The 15,796-nt window shown below is 32.4% G+C and overlaps 1 protein-coding gene across 1 annotated transcript in view; it reads right to left on the bottom strand.

The window, feature by feature from the left end:
• Window positions 1-15,796, bottom strand: part of DMD (dystrophin) — a 2,117,885-nt gene that overhangs the window by 76,698 nt on the left and 2,025,391 nt on the right. The window contains 2 exon segments of the mRNA XM_074300855.1: window positions 10,446-10,603; window positions 14,865-14,950. Coding sequence (XP_074156956.1) covers window positions 10,446-10,603; window positions 14,865-14,950 — 244 coding nt within the window.

Here is a 15,796-nt window from a genome sequence, read left to right as displayed (position 1 = left end):
TCTTAAATCCAAATATTGCAAACCTTTCTCAGTTCTGTCTACAAAAAAACAGGAATGTTAATGCTGAGTACTGAACAAAAAAGATATGCCTTGCACGAGGTTATTAATCAAGGAAAAGCTTCCTAAGGAAAAGCAAACCCATGACACCTAACCAGAAAAGTATGTTACCTGGAAAAAAGGCATGACTAAAGAGAAGAAGCAGAACAAAATTCTTCATGCCTTTGCTATACTTCCCACCCAATCCTCCCTGATCTGTACAAACTATATCCAGCATCCTTTTCATTCTTCAAGGCACATATCAAGCCCTGAGTTTTTCATAAAGGTCTCTTTACCACCTATGTCTCTTTCTCCTAAATTCCCATAGTTTTTGCTACAGAATTTAGTCAGTATTTATTTATTTCATAATTTAATTCAGAATACTGGTCTCTTTATACCATTATATAGTTCATCCTATTTTGATCTTTGGGACTCTTTATATATTATAGATATAACGATTTCCTTCTACTTTGTTTCCATTAATCAAGTCTAGTTTCCTATACCAGTTACTTGCTTGTACCATCCCCTATGTCATTCATTTCTTTTCAGGTTGCTCCAACCTAGAACCACGGGTCTTGTATAGTATCTAAGCATTTCCTCCTATGCCATCCCTTCTGTCACCTAGCCCAGACTTGGAATGCCAAGATAGCTATATAGGCAATAAATAAATACACTGTTATGCTGTGAGGTCCTTTCTCGAACCGAACCGTTAAACATTCCCAACTTGTTTTGCAGAGAGCATAATTCCATTGGGCTGGCCACATCACTCAAATGCCAAATGTACGCTTGCCAAAAAGATTCTTTTATGGAGAACTCACACAAGTGAGAGGCAAGAACTCACAAGGTGTTCAGAAAAAAGGAGTGATACAAGGACACTCTCAAGGTCTCTCTTAAGAACTCAATTTGATGACACTGGCATAGGACCACCAAGCATAGTGTACCCTCATCAGAGAAGGTGTTTTGCACAAAGAGTACAGCAGAATTAAAGTAGCCAAAGGAAAAGTGAGAAGCACTAAATATACATAACCAATTGAAGTAGGGAAATAGATAAGATAGATAAAGATATCTCTCTCTCTTAATAGCTGACCCAAGAAAAGAGTCATTTTAAACCATTAACAAGTGAGTATCCCAGATCATTATATCCCCTTCTTAAACCCAGACCTGAAACAACTAATACAATATAGAGTTGATAGATTTCTGCAATCAAGAACTACCATATAGAACGAATATAAAAATATAAAATCCTTAAATCATTGTTTATCATGGCATTTGCTTTAATGTCTCATCTGTAAAATGAAATAATACTTGAATAAGAAGTTCCCAGAGATATTTCCAGCACTGTTTATGATATTGTATTCTATTTCTGTTTATCCATATCTGCTGACTCATTGGTTTTGTCTGACAAGATCTTTTGGGGTCCTATTATTGAACATTTGTGTTATCTTTTCAAGTTTGTTTCTTCTAGCTATTTGCTAATCTTATGAGATGAGCCATCAATAACTTCATCTAATCATTAATTGAAATAATTGAACAACAAAAGATCAAAGATCTCTTGAATACTCTACTACATCCCCAAGTCAACATCAACCCAATAATGAATATTCTTTAGATCCAAATGATTTAACCAATTCTGAATTTAACAAATTTTTACAATCATCTCATTCACATCTCTATCTTATACACAAAAAACCAACATGAAAGACAAAGAAGAAGAAATGAAACTAAGACTAAAAAATATGAAAACCAAGTATATAAACTTAAGTGATTTGCCAAAATCTAGGTCAAATATGTCTACACCATTCATTTGATCTGTCAGGCTCCTGACCCTATCAAAAAAGAAAATAAAGATAGTCTGATATTAATTGATCTTGATGAAACCATTAATGTCTCTCATAGATCCATTCTTTACTTTTTAGATATATTATTTATACATCTCTAATGATATAATTTTACAATTTTGCCAGGAAGACAAATGGCTTAAAGCTAAGATTTGCCCATTCTTTCAGTTATCTGGAATGAAATTCACCAAGACCTGATGATGTAAACTTACTGAGAGCTGGCAGATATTCTTAATGATAATCCCTTTATTTATATTTCAACTCTATTAAGCATTTTTAAAAAATTAAAACATCCTTTCTAGTAAGAAGACCATTTTCCTTGGGAGAGGAAACAGGAGCAGAATGAATGGTTGGCTGTTTCTACAGATTCTCTATCGTCCCTTTTCATCACCCCAAATTCTAAGTGATGGTTCCTCGTTTTTTTGGGTTTTTTTTTGCTTCTTCTCTTTTTCTCTTTTGTTGTACCCAGCATCATGACTAGCCTTAGCTCCTCCTAAGCTTTTGTGTTTCGGGTACGATTCTTATAGGATCTTAACACTCTTGTATTCATCCTGCATTCCTTTTTTTTTTTTTTCTTCAGTCTTCCATGTATATCTTTTAAAAAACTAAGTTGTTCAATAAGTTCCTTGTTTCTTGGCCTCTTTGGAAACCTATCTTTTTTTCCTCACTGGAATTATTTCTATTAACATCTTCAGATTTCATTCTTGAGAGCTTCTCATTCTTCTGGAGCTTACATCCCCTACAGAATTTTAGTCCATGGGATTCTAAGATGAAGCAATCACTTCTCTAGAAAGTTCATATTATTTCTGTTTCAGCAAATAGTTTATACTTGTTTATCAGAATACTTCTAGAATGACTGGTTTTTCTTGTTATTAATCCAATCTTTAGAAGAATGAAATTATTGAATAAAGCCAAGGATGTACCAACTCCCATCCCATTACCTCTTGGCTTCTGTGATCTATTTTAGATGTCCCTGCATGCTTTCCTTAATTTCAGGTAGTAAAACCTACTTTTTTCTCAATTTTATTGACTATTTCCCAAATTTTCTGTACCGTAGTCTCTCAGTCCTGATTTCTAAATTTTTTCAGAATATATTTCTTAATATACAGTTCTATTTCCACACTCAGCACATATTTTGACTACTCTGCTCCTTTTGAATGAGATATATACTTCCAAAATCATTCTCCAGTGATGAGTTCCATTCCATTAAATAAAAGAGCTATCTCTGAGGTCAAATTTACTTCCTTGCATTTCTAGTTTATCTAGCTTATTATCCATATTTTGTACACTTATAAACAGACATTTGAAGCCACTGTCTTTAGCTTTTCTTTGATTTGGTCTCCTGTTCCCTCCTATTTTTCTTTCAATATTTTAGAAGTCACTTTCTATGATATCTAGTGAATGTAAGATATTTTCTCTTTGAAAGCCTCTGCAACTTAACTTTGCAAAACTGAATAACAAGAAAAAAGACATGGGAAAAAAAGAGGCTGGGATATGCAAAGCTTTCTTTTGAGAGGTATCCTACTGCTTTCCCAACTGTTAACCTAGCCAGACAAAATCTGAAATCTATGTGCCTACAGTACAGATGAAGAGCAGTGCATTAAATCGATGCCTTATTGTGGCCAGTATTGTATCTTAACTCTTGCTGTCATTTGAATTTATTGAAAAAATTTTTGAGGATGCAATCTGAGAGTTGCTAAAACAGCTAAAAGTGGGTATAGCTTCCAATAAAAAAAAAAAAAAAAACTCTTAATAAAAAAAGGTTTTTGCAGCCAAGGCTTATTATCAGTAGTCCCTCTTCCTTATAAAATAGGAGGCTTATTTTATAATTAAATATCTAAAAACTGAAATCTATGTTTTCTGTAACTAATATTCAGCTTGTAAGTTTTTCTATTATAATTCTATTCCAATGTCTCATTGGGGCAGGGAGATGATCTTGGATTCTAAAAGGTTTTTTGGCAGACCATAAGTTTTGACAAGTTCTATTAAGCTAGAAAAAAACCTTTAAACACAGACCAGGTGATAGACTATGGGAGGATCAGTTCGGGGTAATTCCTAATTGCTTACATGGCCACATATCACATCAACTTCTAAAATTTAATAATTTAATAAATAATAATAGTAATTACATGAGTCTCCTGATAATTTATCATGAGGAAGCAACACATCAAATCATGGTCTAAAGCATAAAAACAAACATTGGTGACAATTTAAAAAGGTGATATATTCTAGAATTAAAGTTGCAAGCCTCTATGCAAAAAAAAAAAAAAAGTCACAAGATTGTATGTATTGAGAGAATATGATATAATCATGTGAAGTAGCACGTTAGCATTAAATAAGGAATTTCATGGTTTTGTTTGCCAAATGTAAACTTATATTTCACATCCAATATTATTATTTTCAAAAACTTTCTAGGTTGGATCTTTTGGCTTATAAGCATTCCTATTGTTTATGCATTGGGTTTAATTTTAAAAAATCAATTATGATAAATTCAAGCATGTGTATACCTGAAAGTACTGTGTAAATATGAGTTATTAACATATACTTTCTTAGCCAACCATGATGTTAACATAAATGGGAGATCTATAAAGTTTCCACTGTATTCCTAAGCTAAAGAATTTTGGCATCCCTAAAAGTCAAAAGTGGATATTTAAACTTACATATATATTCTATTCCAATCTTCTCACTATCACTGATGCTAAAAAACTTAATGAAAGCTCAGCTGACTGTGACATTGTTAAATGCTGAAGAAAGGTGGCAAAGCAAATGATCCCTGCCCTATATGGATTTTCCATTTAAAATAGACACTGATGTGTAGAAACAAAGTGACGGTCAACAATGCATACGCTGGATAAGTTTATTACCCAAATTAAAAGCATTGACATTATTGATCAGTCCAATGGAAAATACATTCTGTAAGAGAAAGCAAGAAACCTATGGGAATTATGGTAAGTACAGTGAAAACAGAAGGAATCTTGATCCTTATTTTATGTAGTAGAGAAAAGTCTTTAGGGAAGCATGAGACATTGTGGTTTACTAATGTACTTATGAAAGATAGAGAGAATACCTGGCTAGATTCCAGATGTGGCTCAAAAGAACATCCAGAAACATTAATACGATAAATGATGAAAGAAATAATAACAATAGTTAACATTTATGTTGCTTTTTAACTGTTTTAAAAGCAATTACATAAGTCATTACATTTGATTTTCATGACAATTGGGTAATGAAATGTTAGACAAAAGGAAACTGAGGCTGAGAAAGTCTAATTAACCTGTCCAATTTCACAGAGCCAGAAAGTATTGGAGGCAGGAATTGAACTTTGGTTTTTCTCTCTTCAAGTTCAGCACTCTGCCTCTGTGCCACCAGGAAACAGTGGAAATAGTCAGAAGGGGACAGACTAAGAAATTTAAAAATACAATTATAGTTGGTCGTGAAGGCCTTGAAGCAGGGAGAGAAAATTTTAGTTCTTGGTTGACAAGACAGTGGAAGGGGACTTGTGGGGGGATTTGGACAATCACAGCAATCAGTAGAGAAGACCTCTTTGAAATCATGTTAGAGAGCAAGGAGATAGGACTCAGGGTGTACAGCTGACAGAGTGCTGTAAGAAGGCTTGAAAAAAATGGTCCCCCTCCAACATTTAAAATGCCTGACTTATAAATAGACATTATTTACTTCTAAAGGTCCATCCCAGTCTGATAATTGCTTCTCTCCTTGCCCAGTTCAGAAACTCCCAATTTTACTGAGGAACATTTTTTTTTTCTGGGTTCATCTCTTCTGAATCAACTTCTCAAGAATATTCTGTCTCTAAATAACTTTTTTTCTTCTTTCTGGTACCACCACTGAATTGGACTGTCACTGGTTTCTGGAAATTCAGAGTACACATCTCATTGTCTACCACCAAAGACACAGACTCCTTTTTATCATCATCCACCAAAATGAGCTCAAGAGCTGAATGCTCATGTCTGACAAAACATATTCAGAACAATTACCTCAACTAAAAACCTGACTCCATCACTGATGGCCAGCCCCTAAATCTAGATATTTTCCTCACAATTCTCATTCCCTTTGGCTTTAGGGCCATTTCCCCTGCATTTCAGGAAAACTCCAAGAATTCTGATGCAACAGGGAGCATTTAGTCAGTGCTCTTAATGTTCAGGAAACAATTAAACTTCTGAAAAGTGACTTATAAACTTAGGTAACACTATCCATTTGTAAACTGTAGACTCTTGTAAAACTATCTAACAACAAATTTAAAGAGATGAATGGAGCCTAAAAATCTATAAAACGAACAATTAAATGAGGCAAATGTAAGAATTAGGGTGGGGGACTCAAGGGGTGGAATAAGAAACATTTATCGGATATATTGAATATGGAGCAAAGTGCAGTAGAAATCTGAAAACAATTTTACAGATTAAAACATTTTTTAAATTAGTTAAATTAGTTTCATTTTGCTAAATTTAGAGCTGCTTCCCTTCTATCTTCTCAATCCTATACTAGAAGTCATACATTTTATATATATATATATATATATATATATATATATATATATATATATGAAACAAACAATATATACTTCCACATATTACTTCTTTTTCTGGAGGTAGATAGAATCTTCCTTCAGTCTCTGTGGCTGACTTGAATATTCATCTTGTTCAGAACAGCTCAGAACACAGTTACTCTTTAAATAATACTGCTGTTACTGTACAAACAATGTTTTCTTGGTTCTGCTTATTTCATTTCATTCTTTCCGTGTTTGTTAAATCAACCTGCTTATCATTTCTTATAGCAGAGTAGTATTTATTCATAATCAAAAATGATAGTTTATTCAGTTATTTCCCCAAATGATGGACATTATTTGTAGTGGTATTTGCCACCACAAAGAGAACTGCTATAACCACTTTAGAACATATAGGTCCTTTTCCTTTTTCCTGAACACGTGCAAAATAAACTAATGTGGTATGGCTAAGTCAAAGGGCATATACAGTTTTACAATTCTTTTGGTATGATTCCAGATTATTCTCCAAAATGGTAGTTTACACTTCCACCAAACAGTATATCAGGATCACAATTTTTCCACAACCCCTCCAACATTTGTCATTTTCCCCTTTTATCATTTTAGCCGGGGGTGAGATGGTATCTTAAAATTGGTTTAATTTGCATTTCTCTAATCAATAATGATTCAGAACATGTTTTTATATAACTATGTATACTCTTGATTTCTTTTCCCAAAAACTGCTTGTTTATATTTTTGACCATTTATTAACTGAGGAATGACTTAAATTCTTATAAATTTAGTGCCTTCTCTAATTATTTCCTATATGAGACCTTTATATGAGAAACAGTCTACAAATTACCAATCAAATTTTCTGCTTTCCTTCTAGTCTAAGCTACTCTGGTTTTATTTATTCAAAACATTTTTTATTCAACATAATCAAAATTATCCTTTTTTTATATCTCGCAACTCTCTCTAGATCTCATTTATTCTTAAATTTTTATATCCCATAAATCTTACAGGAAATATGTCCTATGTGATTTACTTATGATATTATTCTTCAGATTGTAATCTGAGAAATTCTAAAAGTTGGAGAGATAAATTATCAGTCATAAATAAGCTACACCTATTGCCATTAATCTATTAAAGGCTGTTCAATTTGATTATGAAAATGATGTCTACTGAAAGGTTTAGGTATACTTTCCAAAAATCATATTGCTTATTTGTCAAAACTGAAGATATAAAATATCATTTCCAGATATAAAAGTATTTCCATAAAAGGAGAATCAGGAGAAAAATGTATTCAAGGAATCCAAAATTGTAAAGAAAAACAAAAAATTGAAGATGTTACTACTATAATCAACACATTTAGCCAATTATGATTTCAGAAGCCAAGAAAACGCCATCTTGGCACAGAGATAAGACTACAATATAGGCAAAAAGATAGAATTAAAAAATAATGTGTGAATTTATTTTTCATGATCATACTCATTTGTTACAGGAGAGGGATTTTATCTTCCCTTGGAGAGGCAAGAGTTGAATTTGAGGAATAGGAAAAGAGAGTGATTATAATAGTAATAAAATGAAGAAAAGAAAAAAATTGTAAACAAATCAGAAACAGAAAAGTTCAAAAGTGTTCATAGAAAAGTTGAGTAGTGTTAAAACCAACATGATAAATTTGAATTATTAAAAACATATTCATTTTGTTTCTCTTTTTATAATGGAACTATTAACAGTTTTGGGAAAAAGCAACCTGATTTTTTTCGTGTTTATATCTTTGACTTAAAAAAATCAACAGACTTATATGACCATAAATTCTACTTTTAGTTTAATCAAAGAAAGAAACCAAAACTAAAACATTTCTACTCCCCTTCTGGAAAGGCAAATTATCCTGGATACAGAGCAGAAGTTATTCTAATTTGGAACTATTTATCTGGAAAAAAATTTCTTAGGCTTCTATAACTTGGACAACCTAATATTAACTTAAATACACTTGACAAAAGACCTTGATATAATTAATTTGGAATTAATCAGAAAACTAAAACCTTTGTTATGTAAGAAGTCCCTGTAACATATAAGAAACTGATTAAAATTAATTTTTTTAAAAGCTCCATTTCTCTAGTGAATACCTGGTTACCAGACATGAATGGACAGTCTCAAAGTAAGAAATCTATACTATCTACAGCCATATAATGATATTCCAAATCAAGGATAATTAGACAATTACAAATTAAAGGAAGTGTGCAATTTCATCTTACCACCCATGAGATCGGCAAAGTTGACAAAATGGTAAAAAGAAAAATGATGAAATACATTAATACTCTGTTGGTAAAACTATAAATTGGTCAAGTCATTCTGTTAAGCTAAGTAGGCATAATACCTCCACAGTTACTAAATTGTGCAAACTCTTTAATCCTGTAATACCACTAGTAGGTTTATATCTAAAAGACATTAAAAAAAAAAAGGAAAAGGTTCTATGGGTACAAAAACAACTTTTTTGTAGTAGTAGTAAAAGTAAAACCTGAAAGGATGACCATCAATTGGGAAATAGTTCGTTATTGGCACAGTATATGAGTTCTGGTATATTATTGTTAAAGGCCTATCCTATTGTTCCCGAAGAAGCAACAAAGGAAGAGGTTTCAGAGAAACCTGGAAGGCTTGTATGAAGTTAAACAAAGTGAAGTAAGCAGAAAGAGAATCTTTTATATTGTAAAAACAAAACTGTATAAACTTCAAAGACTGTAAAAACTGTAAAAACTCAGAAAAATGTGTTGACCAATGATAAGAATGATCACTCTGCCGAAAGACAGGTGAGGGACTAATATGCAGAATGAGACACACATTTTTGGACATGGCCAATATGGGGATATGCTTTGCCCGACTATATATATTTGTAATAAGGATTTTGTTTTTCTTTTGGGGGAAGGTAGAGGAAGTGAAAAATATCAGGCAATGAATGCTTGCTAATTAAAAGTTAAAATGTAATTAAATAAAAATACCAAAGAGTAGAAAGGAAGGAAAAAGTATTTATTAAGTGCCTACTATGTGCCAGGGACTGTGTTAAGCTCTTTACAAATATTCCCTCAGGTAATCCTCACAACCACCCTGTAAAGTAGAAACAATTATTACCACTATTTTACAATTAAGGAAACTGAGGCAGATAGAAGTTAAATCAATTGTTTAGGGTTCTAGAGCTAGCAAGTGTCCAGGTAAACTTGAAGTCAGGACTAACTAAATGACTATGACTCCAGGCCCAGTACTCAATCAATCCATTATGCCATCTAAGCTGCCTCTGAATGAACAGTTTAAGATGCTTGAAATAATAGAGACAAACTATCTTACAAATGCACTCACTTTAATTAGATACCTGATAGTAAAACTGATATTCCACTCTAAGATTTATTTTTACTATATGTTGATGTTGATTATATGTGTGTTTTTATAGTTCATTTGCTAAAAATTTAATTTAAAGAATTCCAAAAGCCTAACTTCAATAACTAGCTTTATTTTGGAATCAAAAATGATCAAGTACAGAAGGGAAAAAGTGTCACATTTGACTTGGCATTGTCTCCTGTGGCTAAACATTTGGAGCTCCAGAAAGGCCTGGCACTTTAGCCACTGCTCCATCTAGCAATCCAACATGTAGGAAGAAAATAACAAATACTTATTGATTAAGTGGCTATTCCATCCCTATGTCTATTCTTCTTCTTAGGGCAATTAGGTGCTGCTGTGGATAGTGTCATGACTATCTTCCTGAGTTCATATATACTCTCAGATATTTACTTAATTGTGTAACTCTGGGTACACTATTTTACCTCTGGCTCAGTATCCTCACTTGTAAAAAGGGAATAATAACAGCACCTATTTCCTAAAGTTGTGAGGATCAAATGAGAAAATGATAAAGTGTTTATCCCACTGCCTGACACATAATAAACACTATATAAATGATAGTTATTATTAATTAGAATTATTATATTATATTGCCTCCTATTGAACTTATGTGTGAACTTTCCTTCTTGCACTCAACAAATGACATAGGACAACACATTGATAAATATAAAATAAAAGCAACTTACAAACTGGAAGCAGCTCCTGACACTTGGCTCGATGTTGCTTCCTCCAAAGGAGGCAACTTCACCCAGTTGCCTTGGGATTTGGATCGAATCATGCAGAAGGAGGCCCAGCCTACGCTGGTCACAAAATCCCATTGAACTTGCCACCTGCTTAAAAAGATCTACAAGAAGAGAAGGTGCAAATAGTAAAGTGGCTGCACACTGGATTGTTCTAAAAACAGTTGTTTTTTTTTTGTTGTTGTTTTTTTTTTTTTTAAAGAAACTTGTTAGTGACAAATAGTTGTGTTATACAATATCATATCTGTTCTATACCAGTTGCCCTAATTAGTCTAGGCAACTGGATTAATCAAAATTATGTAAATTAATATAATCCCAAAGTGAAACATATCACACAATGAAAAGAAATGGGAATTCCAAGCTCAAATCACAATATTTACTGAACTGACATAAAAAAATATATTATATGTGTGTGCATAAGCATTATTGGAAATAAAAAAAGTCTTCATATGAGTCGAAAACTTTCTTTTAACAAAATTCCTTAAAAATACTTGAAAATACCTCCCATGTTTGGAATCAAAAGATTTTAAGAAATATCAAAATTGTTAACATCTGTTGAACCAAAGGATTGGCCAAAAATGGCTCATTAAATAGAGCAAAATATTTGTATGTTTGTGGTATTTTCAGAAATGAAATGCATTTTATATGTATTAAAATAAAAAGTTACCCCAAAAAAGCTTCAAGAGAATTAATCAACTCTTCCTACTATCAGCACAATTACATTTTCAGGAAATATTAAGACATTCTCTAAGAATATTTATAACATAGCAATAACAAAATTTTGGACATGACCTGCTGTAGTACCTATTTATGTTACCCAATTAATAAAAATATGTTTATCCCAATGTAATGAAAATGTTTTCATACAGCCCATTCAAAAATTATTATTGTTATTGTACTCTTATAGTTTTATTAGAAATACAATTCCTGACACGTCATCATTAATGTATAATCATAGGCCCTAACCCCTGTATGTGAACTAACATAAATGGCCTGATCCAAAAGGAATTCATAATCTAACAGAGAAAAGTGCTATGTGAATAAGGAGAGTATTCTGAAAGGAATCTATCAAAAATGTCTAAGAAAAAAAACCTTAGTTTGAGTATTTTGTTTATTTACTTTCAGGACAGAATAAATAGGGACAAGAAAAACAACTCAAATATGTGTTTAGAAAATGTTTAGGGTAAGACCCCCTTGAGGTCAATAAAGTCCTATCATCATAAAATGACAGCTCATTATGAGCTGCCATTGTTATGAGCTATCATCCTATATCATTATGTATAGAAATGACTGTTCTTTTTAAATTAAAGCAGTTTTACTAATTTGTTTAGCTTTAAACTATTTCTGAATATCTTTCTTCTTCACCTCCACAGAGCTTTCCTTTATATTAGGGTTATATGTTTTGGGGTTCTGTTCTTTTTTTTTTTAATTTAGCAAAACTAATCAACACATTGGCACTATCTGAAACTCTATGCAAATTCTGTAACTATGGTCCTCTTCTCCTATGAAAGGAAGAGGATGAATTTTCTCATATTTCCCATGGTCAAATTTTGATCCCTGGTTATTAATGAATTGCTTTTCTGTTACAATTTGCAAATTCTGACAAACTTAAAAGACCTCAAGGACAGATGAAGTGACAGATTTTTTTTAGTATTGTCTAACAGAAATGGTGAGTCCAATGAGAAGAGTACTGAATCTGGAATCAAAAAGACCTGAATTCAAATCCTATTGTAAATATATATTACTTGTGTGGCTAAGTTCATCTCTTATGGATAAGTGTATCTCTTCTCCCAGTCTCAGTTTACTTATTTGTAAAATAAGTATAACAATATTTGATCACTGATTGGGCCCTAAATGGCTCAGAGGGAATAAAAATAACAATTGTTTTGGCAGAAAAAGTTATCTCCTCCCAGATAGATGTTTTTTTGACTGAGTGAAAGAAGTCATTCTTTGCCTCAATTTTTACCTGGTTTTAATCACTAAATGGTGTTTCTTCAGTTAAACTGAGACCTGTTAAAAACCTTAGCTTAAAAAGAACAAGGCCTCCCACTGCATCCAGGGCCATGTTCAGTAGCTGTGATGCTAATGGACCCAGATGGTTCTGGAGGGCAAAGTGAGGCAAGTGACCTTGCCCAGCCCTCCCTCACTTAAATCCACTTCACTTGCATGGTACAGCATCACCTCCCAATGTCATGGTCCTCTTTGAGGACAAAGGACAAAAAAGAATCATCACCACTCACATAAAAATTTTTGTAGTATTTAACACCATAATGTGGTTGTGAAGTTCAAATAAGATGATATTTGTAAAGTATTTTAAAACTTCAAACTGCAATCTTAAATTCTAATTTTCATATTATTGATCCAAGGACCTAGCTAATTAAATGCAAGGAGATCATCAAGAAGCTGGTCACTTAGTGATTTCTTGGCTCTTTTTATTTTAAATTTGCCATCCAAGTATATAATGATTAAATCTCAGAATTTGAGGTTTATTTCAAAAAGGGAAAGATACAGCTGAAACTCAACTCATTCTCTGTTTTCTCTCCCATCTCTAGAACTAGATAGTATTGTATCTGAAAGCTACCCCTGATTCATTTCTCTTTATTTCTTCCCTGTATAAACACCTACACATACACATCAATCCCATCCACAAACAGTTAACAATTTTTTTTCCTTTTAAAACGGGCTTCCCATAAGTAACTGCTCATTTCTATGTTTGCAAACTCAAGAGAAAAAAGGAACATGTCATTTCAATCCTCACTGCCCTTGTGTGTTCTTTTTAGGAACAATCTAATTGTCAATCAAAACCAACAAATGTGGAATTGACATTTTAAAGATATGTAAGGTCATGCTATCTTAATGCTCCCAAATCTACAAGAGAAATGCTCATCTTACAACTGAAGCTTCATCTTACATCCAGATAGTTAAAGGTGACAAAAGAAATTGGAGAAGACTGGAAGGTCTGAGAAAAAAAACAGTCACATTAATGCAATGCTGGGAAAACTGTGAATTGACCTAACAACACTGAAAAAAAATTTGAAATTATTTTTTTTAAATTACCAAAGTATATATACTCTTTGGTCTAGCAACATCCCTACTTGACATAAATTCCCCAACAGATGAAAGAGGGGGAAAAAAGTCTCACTGATACAAAACGAGTTCATAGAAGCATTTCTGGTGGAAGCAAAGAATAGGAAGAAAAAATATGAGCCCATCAATTGAAAAAATTGTGTTATCTGATTATAATCGAATATTACTGTGACATAAGAAATGATAAATATGACTAATTCAGAGAAACTAACAAAGACGTGTATGAATTAATGAAGAATTAAGTGAGCTTCAGAACCAATACACTATGACTACAATAACACAAAGGAAAAATACTGAAAAAATTCAGAATTCTGCATTAATGCAGTTCTCAATTATATGATTCAGAGAGGTCATTAATATGCCTCCTGCCTCTTAAGAATGTAGGGAATAAAGGACTACAGGTGTGAAGTGAAGCATTCATCTTTAGACAAAATCAATGGGCAACGTATTGTTGGATTGTATTTATTTGCAAATATGAGATAGTTTTAATGGCAGCAGGAAGGAATGATTAGGAAGTAACAATGATATATAAAAAGAAAAAGCACTGAAAACATCTTTAAAAACTAAAACTAAAGGATACTCCTTTCTTTAATAATAAAATCTTAGTAATTTTATAAAGCTAAACCTTAGGGGCATAACTTGAATTAATATCATCATAGACAATAAGTTTAGAGTTTGAGGCTGTCTAGCCCTAGTTCCTCAGTTTTACAACTGTGGAAACTGAGGTCTAATGTTACAGAAGTAGTAAGTAGCAAAGTCAGAATTTAAAACCTGGCTCTGATTCTAAATGTAATCTTCTTATATTATACCATGCTACCTCTCAAAAAGCATTGCACTGTGAAAAATAAGCAATGTATCTTGAACACAAATGCCAGATATTGTAGAATGCCTGTTAACAATGAATTCCAAAGACTACAGAGTTACACACATTAAACCTTCAAATCTATTTTTCTGACTTCTACTAGGTCAGGAAATCACAGTCTTCAGCCCACAAAATATATGTTTTATTCAGAAACATTCAATTTGTTGTATAACAACAAGGAGCAGCTAATCCTTCCTGAGTGATTTTCTATTTAGAAAAACACCCTTTATTTCTGTAGAGAAATGGTACAGCCATGTGAGGCTTTGAAAACATGTCCAGAAAAAGCACTCAGTGAGAGTATGTGTGATAAAGGAACAGAAGGATTATATTTTCCTCTCATAGACTAACTAGGAGCATTATTAGTCAAAATTAATAAAAGATAAGACTATACACACAAATTAATATGCATCACTTACATCTGTACTTGTCTTCCAAATGTGCTTTACACAGGGAAATAACACCAGTTTTAAAAGATAGGACACGGATTCTTCCTGTGCGACCCCTAATATAAGAAAACAAACAAAACCAGTTTAGTGGTGTAACTCTAACAGCTTGATTCCAGCCCTTTGATTTCTCTTAAAAATTTTTTTAAATTGTACACATCTTAATCTCAGGAATCTATCCACCAATATATAATTTGCATGCTTAATCAAATATTTTGGACCTCATCACCTACTGCTGGCTGCTCAGAATCTAGTGAATGAATGCAATACAAATTTGGCCAACTCAAGACTATCAATGTTTAAGGACATATTTGAATATGATTAAGTGATAGCCTTACTTGGATCTTAAAGTTAATTATGTAAGTTTCAACAAGAGGTATTCAAAAAAACAAACAAACAGATAACCAAATATTTCTTTCTATTTATCTGTGGAGATTTAATATCAGATTACCCAGTAAACTTAAGTTCCAATGCAATCAAAGCGGCTTCTGTGACTTGAACTTCCTTGACTTTTTTTTTTTTTTTACTTGAAAAGGCACAAATTAATTGTCACAGCTATTGTTTTATCTTTAAAGCTACCTTATTTTCATTAGATTTTCCACTTATGGTTAAGAAAATTACTCATTGCAACCACAAGTATAACAGAAACCTTATGTAAAAACACAGCTACCGAAGAAAGAAAAAGATTACTATCCAATGTTTTCTTTGTTTTAGCTACCAAACCAAAGGGTAACTTTTATACAGCTAAATATATTTTTGGTAGATGTAAACTTTTGTTGTATAGAAATGTAGCTTTATAATTAAAGGCAACATTATTGATTCATAAATAGGATTACTTTCTTTACTGGCAAATGGTAGGGACAGACAAAAATCATAGTATATTTGTTGAAAACTTCCCTTATTTC

This window comes from Sminthopsis crassicaudata, chromosome 3, assembly GCF_048593235.1.
Source record: "Sminthopsis crassicaudata isolate SCR6 chromosome 3, ASM4859323v1, whole genome shotgun sequence".
Lineage (NCBI taxonomy): Eukaryota > Metazoa > Chordata > Mammalia > Dasyuromorphia > Dasyuridae > Sminthopsis > Sminthopsis crassicaudata.
The sequence above is the reverse complement of the archived record's forward strand: the minus strand, read 5'-3'. Positions and strand labels throughout refer to the sequence as shown.